The sequence below is a fragment of the Tasmannia lanceolata genome, unplaced genomic scaffold, assembly GCF_043159265.1.
Source record: "Tasmannia lanceolata isolate RefF3 unplaced genomic scaffold, GAP_Taslan_0.1 ptg000037l, whole genome shotgun sequence".
NCBI classification, from domain to species: Eukaryota; Viridiplantae; Streptophyta; class Magnoliopsida; order Canellales; family Winteraceae; genus Tasmannia; species Tasmannia lanceolata.
In genome coordinates, this window is record NW_027518714.1 from 59,579,354 (window position 1) to 59,598,817 (window position 19,464).

The following is a 19,464-nucleotide window of genomic DNA, read 5'->3' on the forward strand; positions in this document are numbered from 1 at the left end:
AACAATGCTATTTGTGCTTTCTCGGGAAAAAATGAGTGAGTTTCCTTTCCTTTCTAGCATCTGGAAGACAAGTGAACAGAGCCTAAGAGTTCTCTTTGATTAGTAGTTTTCTTTATTGATTAGAGCACACATCGACGCAGTGCCTACGTAAATGGATGATCTAATTAAACCATTCATTCTTAGGGCCTGTAGTGGATAAGCTTGGGGAACATAGGATGATGTTAACCCTTCTATTTGTGATCCATGTTTTTAGACCGCACAGTAATAAAAATTGAAAGGTTTAGAATCATCCACTGGCCTCATTTTTGGGGCGGGCCTATCTATATTGGGGGCCCAAAAAATAAATGGTTATTATCAATTCATGTGGGCCCATTGTGCCTTTTGGTTTGCACTAGCACTGCACACACATGCACCATATAAAAACTATAAAGTATGAAAAGGATTGGAGGATTAGGATCATATGAACATGGTCATTCTTACTTGGTCACATGCCGTGCGTTAAGTCTCGTGCCAAAAGAATTAATTCACTGATTTATTTAAAAATAAAGTATGAAAAGGATTGGAGCAAAAATTATCTTCTTAGGCCACAAAAAGTAAAATCCCAACATATGGAACAATCTCACTGCCATTGTTAAGGTGAGATTTTACATGGTGTATGGGTGTATGGGTGCAACCGTGCAAAGTCCAGTGTTTTTCAAAAGGTACAATGGGCCCACTTCTTTGGATGATCCAAGCTGTTCATTTGTTGGGACCGCAACATAAATAGGCTTTACACCCTCCAAACCTCCTTCAACTACCCATGTTTCTCCAAATCGATCTTCCCTTCTAGCTGAGCCAACATCATCCTTTTCAATTCCTGGATCCTTGATAGCAACCAACCTTTCCTTTCCACCTCATAACGCTGCTTTTCCCTTTTCCCCTCTTTTAATTTCTCTTTCACGTATCCTAGCTAGCTTCTGACCAATCACTATATATCAGCCGGCCCAATCACTCCTTTCTCCATCTGCCACAAACACAGGCAGTCTTTCATCCTAGGGACTTCAAGCCAAGTAAGCTAAAAGCAAAATGAGATATGACCCCAAGACTATAATCTAGGTTGTAGGAGATTGGGACAGTGATCAGAAAGAAAACAGTTGGGAACCTCTTGTTCCATGGTATGGCTAGGAGAGAGAGAGAGAATGAGAGGGAGACATTAGAAACTATTTTAGAAACCGTATCGCGTGAAGATGTGAAAGATAATTTCGCTTTGCATTTTTTGGGCCAAGTCTCTCCCTTATTTAAGGTTCATCTTTAGTTTCGATTCACGGAGGCGATCACGAGAGATATGCTATTGTGGGGAGCAAAGGGATACCCCTCGGCCCAAATGTTCACCCCATGATCCTGGTTTGTTCAAGTTAAATTTTGATGCCTCCAGATTAGGCAATTTAGGGCACGCTGGTATTCAAGGCCTTCTTAGGGATGAGAGGGGGTTTAGTCAAGTGGGTTTTCTCTGCTCTGATTGGGAGAACTGATTTGAATGAAACTAAGCTTAGAGCAGTCCTTCAAGAAATCAAGGTGGTGGATGAAAGTAATATATATGTCAGCTTTGGGGCTAGAAGGGGACTCCATCAACATCATTAGGTGGCTTCTATGAATCCACACCACCAAGACAAGATCCATGAACACCCTTTGTCTTGTTAGAAGATCCGCTAAACTTTCCAGAAAATTCGTGCAATAGAAATATGAGATTTTATATGGTGTAAGGCCTTACAACAATACGGTAGGGGTACCGCCCTTGATATTTGATCCAATAACAGCTCACTTTTTTGAGGAGCTGGCTCAAATGTCAAGGGTGGTACTTCCACCGTACAAAGGCCTTATTGTTGTAAGGCCTTGCACCATATAATTTCTCTAGAAGTAGGGCCTTGGCTATTAATAGCTTTATGGGAATCATAACAACCTCGAGCAACTAATTAGAGAAGCATAGAATAAAAAGAGGAATGTCATTATTAAAAAGAGGAGCATGGGTATTTCCCCAAACCAACACTAACTTTATAATTTCATCATGCAACTTTATGGGGGAAAAGGGAAGGTGCACAAAGTGATGTGATCAATGGTTAGGATTGATCAACAAGTAGAGAGGCACTGTAAAGGGTTCGAAGTGAGGAAATTGCACCTATCAATATAATGTTAAAAAACCCTTGGCTATTGTGTGGGACACAATTTGGAGAGTGCTTGTAGGGGACCAAAAATGGTCCCTATAGTTTATTAGTGAATCTTTTTGTATACAATTTAACATTATCTCCCACTAATATGGTGTTGCATGCATGTATGGAAAAGCCAAAGCTAAAGCAGAAACTGCATCTCCTCCTTTCCAACTCATCCTTAACCATCGTCATCATCTCCTCCACTTTCCTCTCCTTTAGTATTATCATAGACTTCTACACACTCCCTTTTCCTTTACAGCCATCTCATTTATTTTCATGTGCTCTTTATTACTCTACACTGCTTCCCATTGCACTTTCTTCCACTAATGAGATCTCATTGTAATATAATAAGGCATGCTCCCTGTTATATAGTAAGGACTAAGGACTACCTTTGGTTGATTCTATGGTCACTGCATATGGGATCGAACGCATTAATACGGTCACGCTAAACTCCGAACATAAATATAAGAGGAATGATAGAATGAAGGGCGCCCTTGCAAAAAATCAGCTACAAGGGTGCTCTTATTGGTTGGTTTCTGCAAAGTCAACAGTGTTTCCAATTTTTTAGGTGTCATCCACATTTTCCGGCCCCACGCTTCCAAGGGAGCTGATTTTTCTAAGAGCGCCCTTCATTCTATCATTTTTGTCAATATAAATAAATATTTATATTAAGATTGTATTTTGGCGTAATTTCTGTGTAATTAGAGATATAGATTGAGTGTAATTCTTTGGTTGTTGGAGATAAGCACAAATATTATTCATGTGAAAAATATGTGCTTTTATGACCTAAATTTTATGTGGTAGAAATATAGAGGGATCTTAAAAATGCAAGGAAAAATTGCCAATGGGGGACACCAAAATACAAGAATTGTGAAAGAGGGACGCACTTTTGAAAAAAATTGTTAGAGAGGGACGAAGTGGGGGTTATCAACTCTCTAAAAGGGGGTTATCAACCCTCTAAATGGGGTTATCAAACTCGCAAAAATGGGTTATCAGCTCTGTTTAACAATTTTTCAAAATTGTGTCCCCCCGTTCACAATTCTTGTATTTTGGTGTCTCCCATTGGCAATTTTAAAATTGCTACAATTATATGTACAGCTCACTGGAAAAAAAAACTTACAAGTAAGATTTTTAAGTAGCATAAATATTTATACAGAGGAATGATAGATGCAAGGGAGCCCTTGCATAAAGAGCCCAAAAAGGGCCTCTGATTGGTTCCACGTCATTAAGTGTAACAGTTTAAATCAGTTGAAAAAGTAAATTCGGCTAAACTTAATGACGTGGAACCAATTGAGGGCCCTTTTCCAGCTCCTTATAGAAGGGCTCCCTTGCATCTATCATTGCTCTTATAATATATTTAATAGTTACAGAAAACTCAACATCTATAAGGTTTTAAATAAGCTCGAGGACTACCCAAGTTTTCCTATGATGTATACAATATATATGTAAAAATCCATCGCTACATATACAGTGATTAGGTTCATGATAATTTTCATGAATCAAGATGTGATGGTCTTGGTTTGTGTTATTTGATTATACAAGCTAAAACCTGAATTTTTATATTTCCACCAAGAAATGATTCGATAGGGTGACCTCAGTGTACTACTATGAGGCGTCCCTGCTATGGCATCATGAGTCTTAGGTTTGATTGGCCTAAACCGTCCAAGGCCTTGCTTTAGATCTGTCGTAGCTAGGGCTGCAACTCGAGCCCGGTTTTATCCGACCCGAAAATAGCCTGGGTTGGGTTCAAGTTTCATGGGTTTCAGGTCGAGCCGGGTTGAGCATTCAAAAGCCCGTATGAATCTCGGGTCAAGCCGGGTTTGAAGGGGTCCGACCCAACCTGACCCGAGTTACATAAGTTATAGTATGTACATTTTTTTCTATTGTTAGTTAAAAGTTAAAAGTGAAAACCCACGCACCCACTGTTATTGTATGTGAGTGTAATTTCTACTTCTATGAGTTGAGTTGATTCAAGTGTTTGAATCAGCATTGTTTGATTGTAATTACAACATTGTTTGATTCAAGTGTAATGTGAGTGTAATTACATCATTGTTTGATTCAAGTGTAATGTGAATCTAATTTCTGCTTCTATGAGTTGAGTTGCCTTGCCAAACAAGAATTTTCCTTAAAAAATTGCGTCAACGTGAAAAACCTCGACCCGACCCGAGATTTATCATGGGTAGGGCCGGGTTTGAGAATCGTGGGTTTTCCGAAAAAAAACCCGACCCGACCCGACCCGAGTAGGGTTGGGTTCTCCAAAACCCGACCCGCCTGATCCGAGTTGCAGCCCTAGTCGTAGCCAAGGTTTTAACTTTCGAAATTTCGGGTTTCATTTGATTGGCCCAAAATGTTACTTTATTTCGACCGGAATTTCGAAATTTGGTTCCTCCGTCCGAAATTTAAGGGATTTCATCCCGGATATTATGATGATTATTTGATATTATCCCCAAATTTCAGCAGAAATTAAATTTTGGAAATTTCGATTGAAATTAAATTGGAGAAAAAATAGGCGTTTTATTGATTTTGTCTAATTTCGCCCGAAATTTCAGTTTGGGTGAGGACGAGGACCATGGTTTTAAATTTCGACGGAAACCGAAATGGCCGAAACTTACCAAATTTCGGCAAAATTTTGAAAAAAATATTAATTTTTTATACCTGTACCAAATTTCAGCCGAAATTACCAAAAATTTGGTCCCAAAAATTGAAAGTTCGTGCGTCTGTACTGAATTTCGGCAGAAATTTTGAGATTTCGGTGGAAATTTCGGTTTCGGCTAGGTCCGAAATTTATGCCCAAACCGAAATTTCAAACCACGACTGAGGACCGAAAGAAACCGAAATTTAAAACCTTGGCCGTGTGGGTTTCGGAACTCACCGATTTTTTTGCCGAAATTTCGAAATTTCGTTCGAAATTGGACGAAATCAAGGAAAGCAATATTTTATGGGGCCTAAAATTTCGGGCGAAATTTCCCGAAATTTCAGGAAAATATTAGATAATGAATAAAATATAGCTTTTAACGTGATCTTCACTAACATTTCGGACCGAATGTTCTCCTTTTCATATTGCTTTTCCCTCCTCTATACTCTATCCTTTAACACGCCCCCCTATATCGGTGGCTTTTTTTTCATCTGTAACACAATCTTTGCATCAATAACCCTCAATACCCATTCCCACAAACAAATCTCTATTATTAAGAACTGGGTTTTTCTTCATTGCCTTCAATAAGGACTTTTTTTTTTTTTTTTTTTTTCAGTCTAGGGCTATCAATATCTATTTCTAGGGTTTCTTTTAGAGATGATTCAACTATTGTTTCTGGTTCTTTTTGCTGAGGGTATTGTGGCTTTTTTATTGATGGTGAAGATCGGACCGTTGAGAGAGCTTGCGATGAAGGGATTGGATCAGGTGAAAACTGGTAAAGGTCTTGCCACTCTGAAAACCCTAGCTTGTACCATGTTAGTGATCATGGTGTCTAGTGTAACTAGCATTCTTAAGATCCAGAATCGGGGCACGAAGCTCGGGACCGTCACGCCTATGGATCAGGTCTTATGGAGGACTCATCTTCTCGAGGCTTCGCTTATGGGTACGCCTGTAATTTAGTTTTTTTTTTTCTGAAATTTGCTTTTTTACGTTCTTTTGGTGTTTGGTAGATTTCATTTTGTGTACTTGTTTAGGTTTTAGGGTTTTTTTTTGAAGTTGCAAGATTAGTTTTTTTTTTTTTTTTTTTTGAAAATTTGATCTGGTTAGATGTATATTTGGATGATCATTTGTTGTGGTGAATTGGTAGTGGAGAAATAATTAATGTGGAAATAGTAAAACTTTTAACATCGATGTCGATTAATACCATGAAAAATTGGTTGTATCTTTGATGGATTAAATTGGGCATTTTGATCTATTTAGAAACTATTTATGGTAAAGCTTAGGTCCTGTTAGTTTTGGTTTTTGAGAATTGATTTTGAGTGCAAAACTGATTATTGGACTCAAAATTAAACTCAATTTTGAGTCCAATAATCAGTTTTGGGCTCAAAATCAACTCTCAAAATAAAAAAATGAACAAGGCCTTAGGAAAGCCTTAGCTTGTGATGACACATGTAGGAGGGTCTTTCTTGACTGCTATTCCAATCGAAGGCACCTATTGGCTTGGGGATTAGGATAATCATGACTGCTATTCTGGTGTAATCACTCATGGATCCGGCAGCATCTAATAAGTTTTTACTGTCGTCTGTCGATGCTTTATTGTCTAAGATTGTTGTAGTTTAAATGATCAAATAACACCAACTCTAACAGCTTAAGCTTTTTGAGTAATTGGTTGATTGAGGAGTTCAGTTTGTAATTGGGTGCAATATATTTTGTCAAACAATAGTTATATTTATGTCATCAATGGTTTTTTAATGGCACGATGATGTCATCATGGCTTTTTTATGAAATGACGATGTCATCTATGTTTATTGAAGGTGCTTGAATACAGCTCTTTGGACTTAATATGGTGTTGGGATGAAAGTACTTAGTTTCATTACTGGCCTGTTTCTGTTTTACGAAGTGTCCAATGGCTATTTCTATCATGTGCAACATTGAGATTACGAGGCAAGGAACTCTATGCGACCATCTAGACTTTTCTGATTTTATGGACGAATTTTGAAATAAGAATAATGAATAATTGGAAACTTTTTAGGGTTTCCCAAAGGCCATGACTTTCGTGAATTATTTGTATATATATATTTTTTGAAAATTTCTTGGACTAACACATACTTGCGAATAAATTGGTTTTCCTCACAATGTCATGGATTCTGATTTGAGGAGGGGGAAAAGTCATTTCAACCTCTTATGAGGATGCACCGGTTCAGTGTTTAAAAACGCGGATGTGACACGGAACGCAGCCAAGAAAAATCCTTGTAGACTCGGCTCGGATGCAGCCAAGAACGCGGTTGACGCGGCTGATTACTCGGTTGATGCGGTCATAACTCGGAGAGTCATAGGAGTTTCTATTGACTCTGTAGGGCAAAATGCGGAACGCGGATGCGGTGCAACACGGATGCGGCCAAGGTAAAAGGGAGTTGACTCAGGGGGAGTTTTAAAACACTGCACCGGTATACTTGAGGTTGTTCATCGTGGTCCTCTGGCCAGGTATTCGGGGGTATGGGGTATCTGGATGTTCATGACCTTATTGTTCTTAGTGAGGATCTTCTCTATTGTGTTTTGTCTTGTTTCCGAAAACAGTTGGGAACCTCCTTGTTTCCTAGTATGGCTAGGAGAGAGGGAAAGGGAGACATTACTCATTAGAAAGGGTTTTAGAAACTGTATTGCATAGAGATGTGTACAAGAAAAAGGAGCGCTTAAAATGGTTACCTCTCTCTGGGTTTTGAAAAGGGAGGAGAGAAAGAACAAAGTCGTATTTTCAACGTTTTCTCTTAGTTTTTTATCATATGGTGAAAAGGAGAAGAGAACATCGTAACTCTTTTTCTCCTGGACTGCTTCCTTTGGGGAGGAAGGGGGGGGGGGGGGGGGGGGTATCTTTCTCTTGTGAAGAGAAGAGAGAGGGGTATCTTTCTCGAACAACTGAGCCAAGGCTCTGGTCAGTCATCCGAGACAGCCGACCGAGCAAGGGTCGGGCGACCGACCAGTACCTCAGGAGCGCAGTTAGGTTTGGCTCTGCCGGTTCGGGTTTTGGTCCTCGGGTGAGTTTTTGAGGTCTGTTTGAACCCCCTAAACACACTAAAACCCCTAAACACACTAAAATTGTTGTTTGGATCCTAATTCGATACAATGTGGATTTATGTGACATTCTTGAGAAGTTGGAAAACTTTAGTGGAGGTCTTGTGCGTGACGAAACTTCGAGTTGATTTTACTATGAGCATACTTGTTCTATTTCTTGTTGTTTCATCTAATCAATGTTTAAAAACTCGTTGACACAACAAGGAAATCGCCCGAGTCAACAAGGATTTTTCTTGGCCGCGTTCCACGTTCCACGTTGCACCGCATCCACATTTCGTGTTTTTCCCTGCAGAGTCAATAAAAACTCCTTTGACTTTCCTGAGTTATGATCACGTCAACCGTGTCAACCGCATTCTTGGCTGCGTCCGCGCCGAGTTGACAAGGATTTTTCTTGGCCACCTTCCGCGTCACATCCGCGTTTTTAAACACTGCATCTAATAGATGATATTTATGCAAGTTTTGCATGTGATATGATTATCTAGGTTAAACCAGTAGCATGTTGGACTACACATGGATTTTATCATGATCGAGCTACCTGTCATGACTCTTAGCTTGTCTACAAGTACATATTGAAATATTCCCCCATTGTGGAACTATCAGATTTGCATTGCTTATGCTAGTATTGACTTGGATTCGTCAGAGATATACAGCGGGACATTGGTACTTCGAAGTTAAACAGAAAAAATAAGGCCTTTGTGCCAATCCTGGCTCTGGATGGATCGTCACAGTTGCATCAAGATTTTTCCTTGCTCTACCTTGTGTCTCGGCATGAGCCACATTTATTAGTCTCTCGCAGGTATTGTGAGGACGAGATTTGTCGCGTGATTGCGAGTAATTGTCTCTCGCAGGCATTGCGAGGACGAGATGACTCGCTGGTTAGCGAGCAGTTGTCCAATGCAGGTATTGCGGGGGCGAGATTTATTGCAAGATTGCGAACAATTATCTTCCGCAGGTATTGTGGGGGTGAGATCGCTCACGGGTTTTGTGAAGATGGGTCACTGACAAGTATTGTGTGGACATGATCGCCTGCAGGTTTAGTGGGGATCAGATCTCCCATGGGTTTGGTGGGGACTTGGCTTACCGCAGGTTCTGCGGAGGTGTGCCTTGACCATGTAGACCAGTGGGCCAGTTTTATGATACCAACGTGCTTTACATGCCAATTTTATGCATCGGATATTGTGCCCGATATATTATGCCAGTTGTACAGTTATTGCAAAGGGAATAGTTAATTGAAATGCCTTCTTTCAAGAAGTTATTTTCACAATCATCTCTTTCGTTTTTTGCTTGTGTTTGGATGTTGAAATTATCAAGGTTGTTCCAACCGGCAATTACAGCATTGGAAGAGACGAAAAGATTGATTGTAGAAGAGTCCCTATCCTTCAATTATCGACAAACCTTATACTAGCGACTCCATAACCTTATTCAAAGGGGGCGGCCCAGTGCACGGGGCTCCCGCCATTGCAGGGTCTGGGGAGGGCTCGATGTACGCAGCCTTACCCCTCTTTTGCAGAGAGGCTGTTTCCGTGACTGGAACGCATGACCACCAGGTCACAATGGAGCAAACTCGTTTCGCCAAGGTTCTCCGTCTCCGACTCCATAACCTTGTTCAAGGTATGAAAAAGGGTCCTCAATATCCAGAGGATTTCTATAAATTGCCTTGTAGAAATTGGTTGGGAGACACACAAGAGCAATTAATTGCAAGATACTTGCACTGTTGAAGCCATCCATTCATGATGCTTTACGCATCCATACTGTTGGGATTATTTTCGAGGCCCAAGTAAATGCTCAACAATATACATGCTCCTCTCTGGTCTCTAATGTGCGTTAGCAAGGTCCAAACCAAGGCAATTTTCACTCCCCTAAACCCACACTACTACTTCATTGGTTTCACAAGCGAATTTATCCAAATTAGTCCCTCACTGAATCAATGTGAAGTGTTTTTCAGTGAGGAAAGATGGGACATATTTCATCCGAATGTTCTCAATCTTGAAAACAACTTCTAGCGTAAGAAGAAACAAGAGAAGATATGGGAGGACACGTCCAAGTGAATAATTTGATGATGGCAGTGAAGGTGTTCAGAAAGAAGAGGGTGACATTCTTTATAAAGAATCGTATGGCCTTTGCTCGGTGAGTAGGAGACTCTTCTACACTCTTAAGGAGGAAGGACATTGGGTGAGATATAACATTTTCTTTACTATGTGATCTGTTGGAGGCTGTAGCTCAACTTGACTCTGTAACTCTACTCCCTCCAGAATTCCGACTTGGAATACCACCTTTCGAGAATTGGGGGAACTGCTTTTGCTGATCGGCCCACGCTCGTCATTCATTCTCCCCTTCTTTCTTCTATTATTTGCTTCTGCGTAAAATGCGGAATGGGGTGGCAAAACGCGGAATGTGGCCAAGGCAAAAGGGAGCCGACTTGGGGGAGTCCATGATGACGCGGGGGAGTTTTAAAACTATGCGTTTTATATGAATGGTGAGAAGTTCACTATGACACCTTCCCAAGGTGATTCGACTATTGAAAATGAAATAGTGTTCCTTTCTAGGCATAAATTTGAGAATGAGTTGAGAGGTTATATTGTGGTTTATGTACTCACTTTCGGAGGGAAAATTTAGCAATTGAGCTATCAATATGATTACGATCAACTATCGTTTTCCTATTCCTAGGTTGTATGGTATATTAAATCAACTTAGAGAACCTTTGTTCTCTGAGATTGATCCTAAGAGTGTCTACCACCAAGTTCAGATTCAGCCTTATAATGTATGGAAAATCACTTTCAAAACTAGAGAAAGATTGCATGAGCATTTTGGCCTATCCAATGCACCTAGCACATTCATAAGGTTGACGGATGTTGTATTGGTTGAGGCCCTTCATTGATGGGTTTGTGGTGGTTTAGTCCAACAACATATTAATTTATAGTTCAATTATGTCTTCCGTCTCCAATATTTACCGGAAAGTAAAAGTTATTTGCCAACTGTAAGAAATGCATCGTGACTACGTCCAAGTAATAAGGTTATCTTCTTGGGCTATGAAGTGTGAAGTGTAGAAATTAAGGCAGATGTAGTGAAAGTGCAAGATATAGAGAAGTAGCTAGCCCCTACTACTATACATTAGATACGATCTTTCCATGGACTTGCAAGTTTCTATAGAAGATTTGTGGGAGGGTTTAATACTATTTTTTATTTGAATGATGGAGGGGGTTTAATACTATTATGGCTCCTATTACTGATTTGCTGAACTTTAGAGCTTTTGACTGGGCTCAAGCTCAAGAGGGGATCTTGGTGTGAGAGGGTTCAACATTGATCATGATGTGCCTCACTAGTGTATCTTGTTTAGCCCTACCTAGTGACACCTTCAATATCACGCGCCTTTCTCCATAGTATGGGGAATATGAAATTAAGAACTTGAAGGCGACTTGTTTTGAAGAGGGGGTGACTGATGTAGTATAACCTTACATTGAGGTTGAGGATATGCTGGATCAACATGTGCAGAAGTCATAGCATCCCAAGGTTATTAAAGCCTATGCAAGGAGAAGAAAAAATGGAACTGTTCATGACCTAGGATTGGAGCAAAAACATGAATCAAAGGGTGGTGGAAAAATGTTAGGAACTAGCAGTCCCAAGTTCAATGTGTTGCAGGGTCAGGTGGTTTGATTTTGTTTGAAAGTCAATAATTAGAAGGTGTAAATGTTAGGACCATTAGTATTTTAAAAGCGTCCTTAGCTAGAAATTCTTTTGATGTTTCTTTAGTCTTTCTTTTGAGAGTTCAGTCTAATTAGCACTCTAAGTGGACGACCTTTGAGGTGGCATGTATATATATATATATTTTTTTTTTTTTCATGGTGTTTTCACTGCAAGAAAAAAAATTCCATGAATGATAAATAGGTAGCAAACATTATGCAAATATGCTATTATGAAGATTTCTTATTATTTCAATATGCAATAATTGTCTCTAAGACCAAAGCAAATACATGCATAATCTTTTGAAGATTTCTGTAGGATTTTCATGGGGTTTGTTATACAATTGTAATCAATCTACAGATTAAATACATTTTCTACTGCAATTTTCTTTCTTTTGGTTTGATTAACCTGGTCTATTATCTTTTCCCTGTCTCGTCGTCCATGTGCTACTTATATACATCTCACTGGTTTCTTTCCTTTAGGTAGAGGTGTTAGTTCCCAAGTTCCATTGTTTTCAACGCCTTCATCTCTTCTTCCATAACATCCCTCCACTTTGGACTACTTACCGCTTCTACAATGCTCGATGGAATGACGACAGAGGACAAGGTAGTTACAAAGGAACTATAAGAGGACAAGCACTTACAGGAGACAAAGTTAGAAATAGGATGCATAGTACATGAATGTTAACCTTTTTGAATAGCAATAGGAAAATCAAGATCATTAACAAATAATCCAAGGAAAAACAATTCAGACAAGAACAAGTGTATATAAAGACAAAGGGGAGTGAGATACTTCAAAAGAACCTGGTTCGGAGGGTGATTGAAGTGACCGTCATGAGTGGAAACTTAAGTCCTGAATTCGCAAATGCGGAAGCTTAGAAGTAGGAATCTTCCCTCGGGGTGCTGCTCCCGTCTCTGAACCTCGATTTGGCGCTCCTTAGGAAGGATCTTCTAGGGAGCGCGATCCCGAAGAGATGGAAACTGCTCCCATGGCCTCCCAACCCGCTCCTATTACTCCATTAATAACCTCCTCACCAACTTACTTGCATCAAACTCCTCCAATTGTTCAAAGTACTTCATTTGAGCAAGCACAGAGACAAATCTTCAGAAGGCATGGGCAAAGAGGGCATGAAAATGAAGACGGTTAGAAATTACTACTTTTGATGTACTTAAATTTTGAAAGATTTATATAAAGATAGTAAAAAATTACTATTTTTATGTATTTGGATTTTGAAAAACATATGATGAAAATATTACATTAATGCTCCCACGACGCTCCCAACCTTAGACTCTTCTAGACTCCCACGCTTCCCCGCCCCCGCCCCGTGCTTCTATGGGCGGAAGTAGAGGTGGCAGTAGGATCCTCTAACAGAGACATAAATCGTCTATTTTCTCAAGCTCTTCCAATGGAACAGAATGGAACAGACGCCGCTTCCTAAGAGCTGTGACCAGTATGAGATTCAATGGTGGAGTTGAAGCATATATCAGTAGCATTGTGCAACAATAGTTCACCCCAAATAAACTTTGTTGATCGACCTACCACATCTTAACATGTATCACGAGTGTGTCTGGTTCTCGCCCAATGATCACACTTGAGCTTGTCTTTGCCATCTACTGCGTGTTTCCCTTGACTTGTTTCTTTCCTCCAAGCTGGTTGCTCCACTGTTTATTAACTGCTACAACAACTCGATCGTGACTCACATGATGCCGTTTAGTAGCACTTTTATGGCTGGCTTCACTTTGGATATAAGAGTATATCGTAGAATTTGTGCCTCCTAATTAGCACCTTTCGGTTATCTCTACTAAGAATTTGTACTAGTGCTAAGGGTGTCAATTTTGGCTCGGGTTCAAAAGCTCGCTCGAGCTCGGCTCGAATCCTTAACGAGCCGAGCCGAGCCCGAGTTAGGCCAGGCTCGGCTCGGCTCGTTAAGGCTCGTCATGTCAACATCATCTTCAAAAACGTACTGAGGGTGCGTATGCCATGTCAACATCATCTGCAAAAACGTACTGAGGGTGCGTATCAAACGGTTGTGAAAAATCGAAAATTAATTTTTTCCCGTAATTGTCATAACTTTTAACTTTCTTTGGTATTTTTTTCTTAATTGTCATAACTTACTGCCTTTTCTTGGTAATTTTTCATTTTAAACTTTATAAATTTAGCTAATTTACTTTTTGTTTGTAATGATTACGTTTTTTCCTTATTTGCTTTTGCTAGCAACCTTTGCTGTGCCCGAAACTTTATAACCCAAGCTCGATAAAGCTCGCGAGCGGCTCGCGAGCCTGGCCGAGCCTAGCCGAGCCCGAGCCTGGTTCGAGCCCGAGCCGAGCCTTTGAGCTTAACGAGCCGAGCCGAGCCTGGCCAAGCTCGGCTCGGCTCGTTTACACCCCTAACTAGTGCGAATACAAATTCTGAATTCAGTCCTGCCAGAAATTGGAATATACGTTGATGCTCAACATGCCGCTTAAATTGTGCCTCCTAATTAGCACTGCCCACTCAAAAGGCTGATAATGGTCTAACTCCCATGTACTTCACAAGCATGGTTTTAAATTTCGACCGAAACTGAAACTACCTGAAACCAAAATTTCATCCAGAGTCCCAAATTTTGGCAATTTCTGCCAAAATTTCGGAAATTTCGGCTGAAATTTACTCTCTTTTTTTTCGGCACAAGTTTCGGCTGAAATTTACTTTTTTCTGAAATTTCGGCACAAGTTTGAAATTTGTTTTTTTCGGCTATGTCCGAAACCAAAACCGAAATTTTAAACCTTGTTCACAAGGCAGCAAAATACTCATCAAATGTCTTCTCTCGCGACTCAACTGGAAGACAATTTGCTGGAGATGATACAAGCGAGCCATGTTTTTTCTGTTGTAAATACACCTGAGCAATGGAACCCCACATTTGATTTGCTTTTTGCAAGAACAACTATCTCCTACTGATTTGAGGTTGCATAGAATGCAATAACCAGGCCACAGCAATGGAGTTTCCACCTGCCGCCTATCTGATAACACATCGGAACTGTTTGGGTGTATATTTTTACCAGTCAGCCGCATCTTACTGCGGTCAGCAATATACAACCTAGCGGATTGAGCCACTCCAGGTAATTTTCCCATTCAGCTTTACAGTAATGATCTGTAGACTTGGGTTATCACCAAGGTTACTCATGAATGATCCATGACTAGGATTACCAGTAGTAACTTCAGGTCTATCTATGCTTTCAATGGTTTCAGACATCTGTAATGAGGCAATAACTAGCACTGTGACCTTATAGATATTCCACCAAGGAGAATAAGAAAAAAGCACAGATGATCAATGTATCCAATATCAACCCTCAAAACAGTCCAATACCAATCAACAGTCTAGCATCAACAATCTACTATATTTTCCAGCCCCCAATTGCATTTTAGATCCATTCCATATCAATAATGGAATATCGCTACATAAAACAGATCAAAAAAAGGGTTGACTGGCGCTAAAAGTAAGGGAAAAATACCCCTTACTGTGTTTGAATCTTCAGTGGCTTTAGGTCAATCACTGGTAGATGCTTCAAAAATGGCTATGAGAAGTAAATCATGCTATACATCTTCACCACGGACATATTCGAGATTGTAAAATTCCATATTTCACTGATCTGATTTTTTCTCATAAATTTTTCAGGAATAGAACAAAATCTTTGATCGTACGTGATCAAAAGGTTCCCTAACTCATTGAAACCAACATCAAAGAAATCCCGGTAAAACATTCCCTTCCCCTTCGTATACCCCTTTAAGGGTTGAGGGAGGGGTCTGACGGAACAGCTCTCTACATCACCTGTACGGTCAGAAAGGGAAGAAATCAGGTTTGCTCAATGGGGCCTTAGTCTTTGGACTCCTGCTCTGATACCAAGTGGAAAATGAGGGCAATGAGAGGAGATAATGAAGAGGAGACAAGAGGGAGAAGAGAAGAAGAAATTTTGGGTGAAAGGAATTCACGAGTATGCTCTCTCGTGATTCCTCGTGTCTCATTAATAATAAAATAAGGTAAAAGACAAGTATGCCCATATAACTTGTGGGTTTATTACAATGTGATATCGCAACAGTTATCTATTGAAGGTTACTTGCTGAAACTTTCTACATTACTTGCTGAAACTTTCTACAATAATTTAACTTTTTAGTTGATTCCAGATTTGAAATATCTTGTTGATGTCCATAGCCAAGAGCTACCAATCGACTCTTGATTTCTTTTTCCTATTATAAGTTGCCTCAGAGATCCTGTTTCTTGCTGCCCCCAAGCTAATATAACCAATAGAATTAGCAATCAATGAAGCCTTTCCTATATTAGGAGGGAAGAGATTCCACAAAGAAGATAGCAGCTATCTAAACTAATCTGTTGCACCCCTTAGTGTCACAGGAATGGAAGCTCCATCAAACTCTGGCATCAAGATAGAATGTCTCAAGGTCCAAAGCCTTCACAAGAATGTTTTGAAGTCTTTATAGGAATGTTGAGGTCCTGCTATCATCTGATGGTAGTTCTTTTTAACAACCTCATGCATCTCCTTGAAAAAGAAGAGGCTTGGAGCTGAAATTTTTCCCACAAAAACATGCACACAGGGGTATAAAGAGCTAAAGTGCATCAACAGACACATTTTGTTAAGTGATACAGATTACTGAAGACTTTGGAATTCTTCTGGTTGCTTTTTATTTTACTAGCTTATTGACTATTTATGAACTGGCTTCAGCTAATGGTTGATTTCCTTCTGTCCAGATGCCATTATTTTTGTGTCACTTCAGATGGATTAGAGCTGTCACTGGTCTGAATTGCTACATTGGTTGGGCCAATTACTCACCACATAACAGGTTACTGAAACCCAGGCTTGGACAATTTTGTTAAGCAACATGTGCATAAGATGAGTGTAGCGGAGATGCGAATGCTTAGATGGATGCGCGGCCACACAAGGTTAGATAGAAGAATTAAAAATGAAGACATTCGTAAAAAGGTAGGGGTGGCACCAATTGAGGAGAAGATGAGAGGGCACCGCTTAAGATGGTTTGGACATATCCAACGTAGGCCTTTGGATGCTCCAGTGAGAAGAGGTGACTCGTGCCAAGTTGATGGAGTAAAAAGAGGTAGGGGCAGACCGAAAACAACTTGGGAAGAAACAGTGAGGAAAGACTTGATAGCTAGGAACATAACATAGAACATGACCTTGGATAGGATAGAATGGAAGAAAATGATCCACGTAGAAGAACCCAACTAGAGCCAGGATTAGAGCCAGGTAGATTCCTTTCACTTTCTTCATGAAATTTTTCTAAAGGATTCATTTAGCCGACCCCAACTAGTTTGAGACAAAGGCTTTGTTGAGTTGAGTTGAGCTCCTAGCTAGTTGGGCGAGACTCATTAGCAAATTAATGTGGATGAAAACATAATTTTTGGGGTTTGGGAAACTTTGGTTGCGTTATCTTTGTCTCGTGTGTTTAAAACACTATTCTGTGCTTTAGTCTCGTTATTGTCAGGTTTCGGTCTGCATGGTGGTTCACTCATATTTTCTTTGGAAATGGTAGAAATTTATCAATGAAGAAACAAGAACTTACAAAGATTGCAGATGTTGCCCCATACATAATACATCTCTATGGATCCCACTCCTACTCGTACCAAGTCAGTCTGCTAATTGATGGTTCCTATGAATGAGCCAAAAATAGAACATCATTTCTCGGTAAATCAATTAACTAATTGATTACATGTGCCAACATCTAAGGACTCGTCTTCATCTTATTCGTCCAAGAAATGAATTTAGTGAATCACCCCAAGAGAACCACCCAAATTATCAAAGACGACATGAATGCCTGTTGAAAAACCAAACACAAAATTTTGGCAAAAAACAAAAAACCTTCAATTATTTGTTAGACTTTAATCTAGATCATGCTTTTTTTTATTTTCCTCGAATTTGCCTCTCTCCTTGTTTTTCTTATGATACTATAATAACAGTGTATTTATCGAAGTTAAAACTGTCACTAGGAAATCAGGGACCGTTGCATCAAAATTGCTCCAGAATTTTAGCCTAGGCTGAGGTCCGCAAATGACCAGGCAGATAACCTTGCAGAAGGAGCAGAAAGGAAGATATATTAGCAGTTAATGAATATGGTCTAGGTGAAAGGCGGTTGGAGCTATAGGGGAAGAGGAAGGGTGGGAGTGTATCTCTTATGCATATGTATACATTTTGTTAAAGGCTTCAGTTTTATCCATAAATTCAGTTATTTTTTGAAAAAAAAAATGTACCTAGGCTCATAAAGGGCTTATGAGTCTCATCTCCAAGGACTAATTATACCCATATAGTTGATGGGTCTGGGAATTTGGCTTAAAGCTCAACACATGGGCCTGTAGGTGAAGCTCAAGTGAACTGACTTAAAACCCCAGTGGGAAGTCCACAGCCAAAATGCAGCCATTCAACGATGGAAAGAAATTGGCTAATATATATATTTTTTTGGGTTTTGCAGGCTACTCTCTCTTTCTTGGACTTGTAATTGATCGCTTGCACCACTATCTCTGCAAATTGATTGGATTGAGGAAATCAGTTGGGTCTTCCAAACAGGAAGTTGAGAAACTTCAGAAAGAGCATTTACATCTCAAAGAGAAGGAAGAGAAAGCTTCAAAGCAGGTAAGGTTGCTCCAGGAAGAAGTCTCCAGTCTAACAGAGAAGCTACAAAACCAGAAATTGGAATCTGAAGCAAAGGAGAAACGGGCACTATCTGCAGAAGCTAATGTCACTGCCCTTCAGAAACAAGCTGAGGACTTACTTCTCGAGTATGATCGTTTGTTAGAGGACAACCAAAATCTTCAGACGCAGTCTCTCTCATTCAGGGGTTGAGATCGTTGAAATCTCTGATCAATTGATGGTTTCTATATTAGGAAAAGAAGAAAGTCCTGGGTTTTCTTGTGTGTGAATTAGCTCGATCAAACTTCACCTTGATCACATCCGAATTGATCTTGGACCAGACATGTACACGTGCTGACATGGGTTAACATAAAAAAGGGTGTTTCCTTCTGCCAATTGTTGTTCAAAATTTTGTAATCTATCGTGAATTTTTAGGAACCCTTGTCTTCTTTTTCTACTCCTTTTTCGTTCTCATATGATTTTGCCAAATTAAACTGATTTTGAATCATGGAGGAGCAAACCACAGGAGATGGGAAAGAATGATTACTGTTCTGCAGGCAGATCAAGCTTTGTGTAAACTTATAAGATACTCTTGAGAGGTACAAGAAGAGAGCCACTTTGCAAGTCTAACTAATGAATTTGCTATACTGTTCTCTCTCTCTCACTCTCTCTTGTTTCAATGGATGGATTAATTTGGGTTGTACTTTTACAAGCATTCTCCTTCCACTTTGCGGATTTGTGTCATGTGGATTTTGGAAGGCATTGGATTGCAAGTCTGTTAATAAAACCTCCACAAAAGAAGATTAATGGGTTTTTTCAGTTCTTTTTGAAGAGGATCTATGGTTTTACTAAATCAGTAGCTATTGCAAAGAGTTTGTTAGTGTGAATTTCTTACAAGTTGTAATTTCATCAACATTCTGCATGATGATGGTTATGAATACTTTTGTTAAGAGTGACTTAAATTCTCCATTAAAAAAAAAGTGACTTAAATTCTCTCTTAGTCTTAACAAAAGTTAGATAGCTAATGTTAATTAAGCAACTATATTGGACGCCCAACAGGCGACAAAATGAAGGATAATAGGAAATGGATAGAACATCATCAGGTTTAGATTTCAAAAATCAATGGTTTAGATTTTCTTTACAGAAACTTAAAATGGTACTTGATGGATCAAAGACCTAAGATCATCCAATCAAGGTGTTCTTAAGGCCAATTAGCCGGACTTGCAGTAGATGGATCAAAGACCTAGGATCATCCGATCAAGGT

General features: G+C 39.7%; 1 protein-coding gene across 1 annotated transcript; it reads left to right on the top strand.

Annotated features, from left to right (window-relative positions):
- Nucleotides 1-5,230: 5,230 nt before the first annotated feature.
- Nucleotides 5,231-19,156, top strand: LOC143861151 (B-cell receptor-associated protein 31-like protein). Its single transcript, XM_077372078.1, has 2 exons — nucleotides 5,231-5,764; nucleotides 18,043-19,156. Exons 1-2 carry the CDS (start codon nucleotides 5,479-5,481, stop codon nucleotides 18,411-18,413), a joined length of 657 nt encoding a protein of 218 aa, XP_077228193.1. The 5' UTR covers nucleotides 5,231-5,478; the 3' UTR covers nucleotides 18,414-19,156.
- The last annotated feature ends 308 nt before the right edge of the window (nucleotides 19,157-19,464 follow it).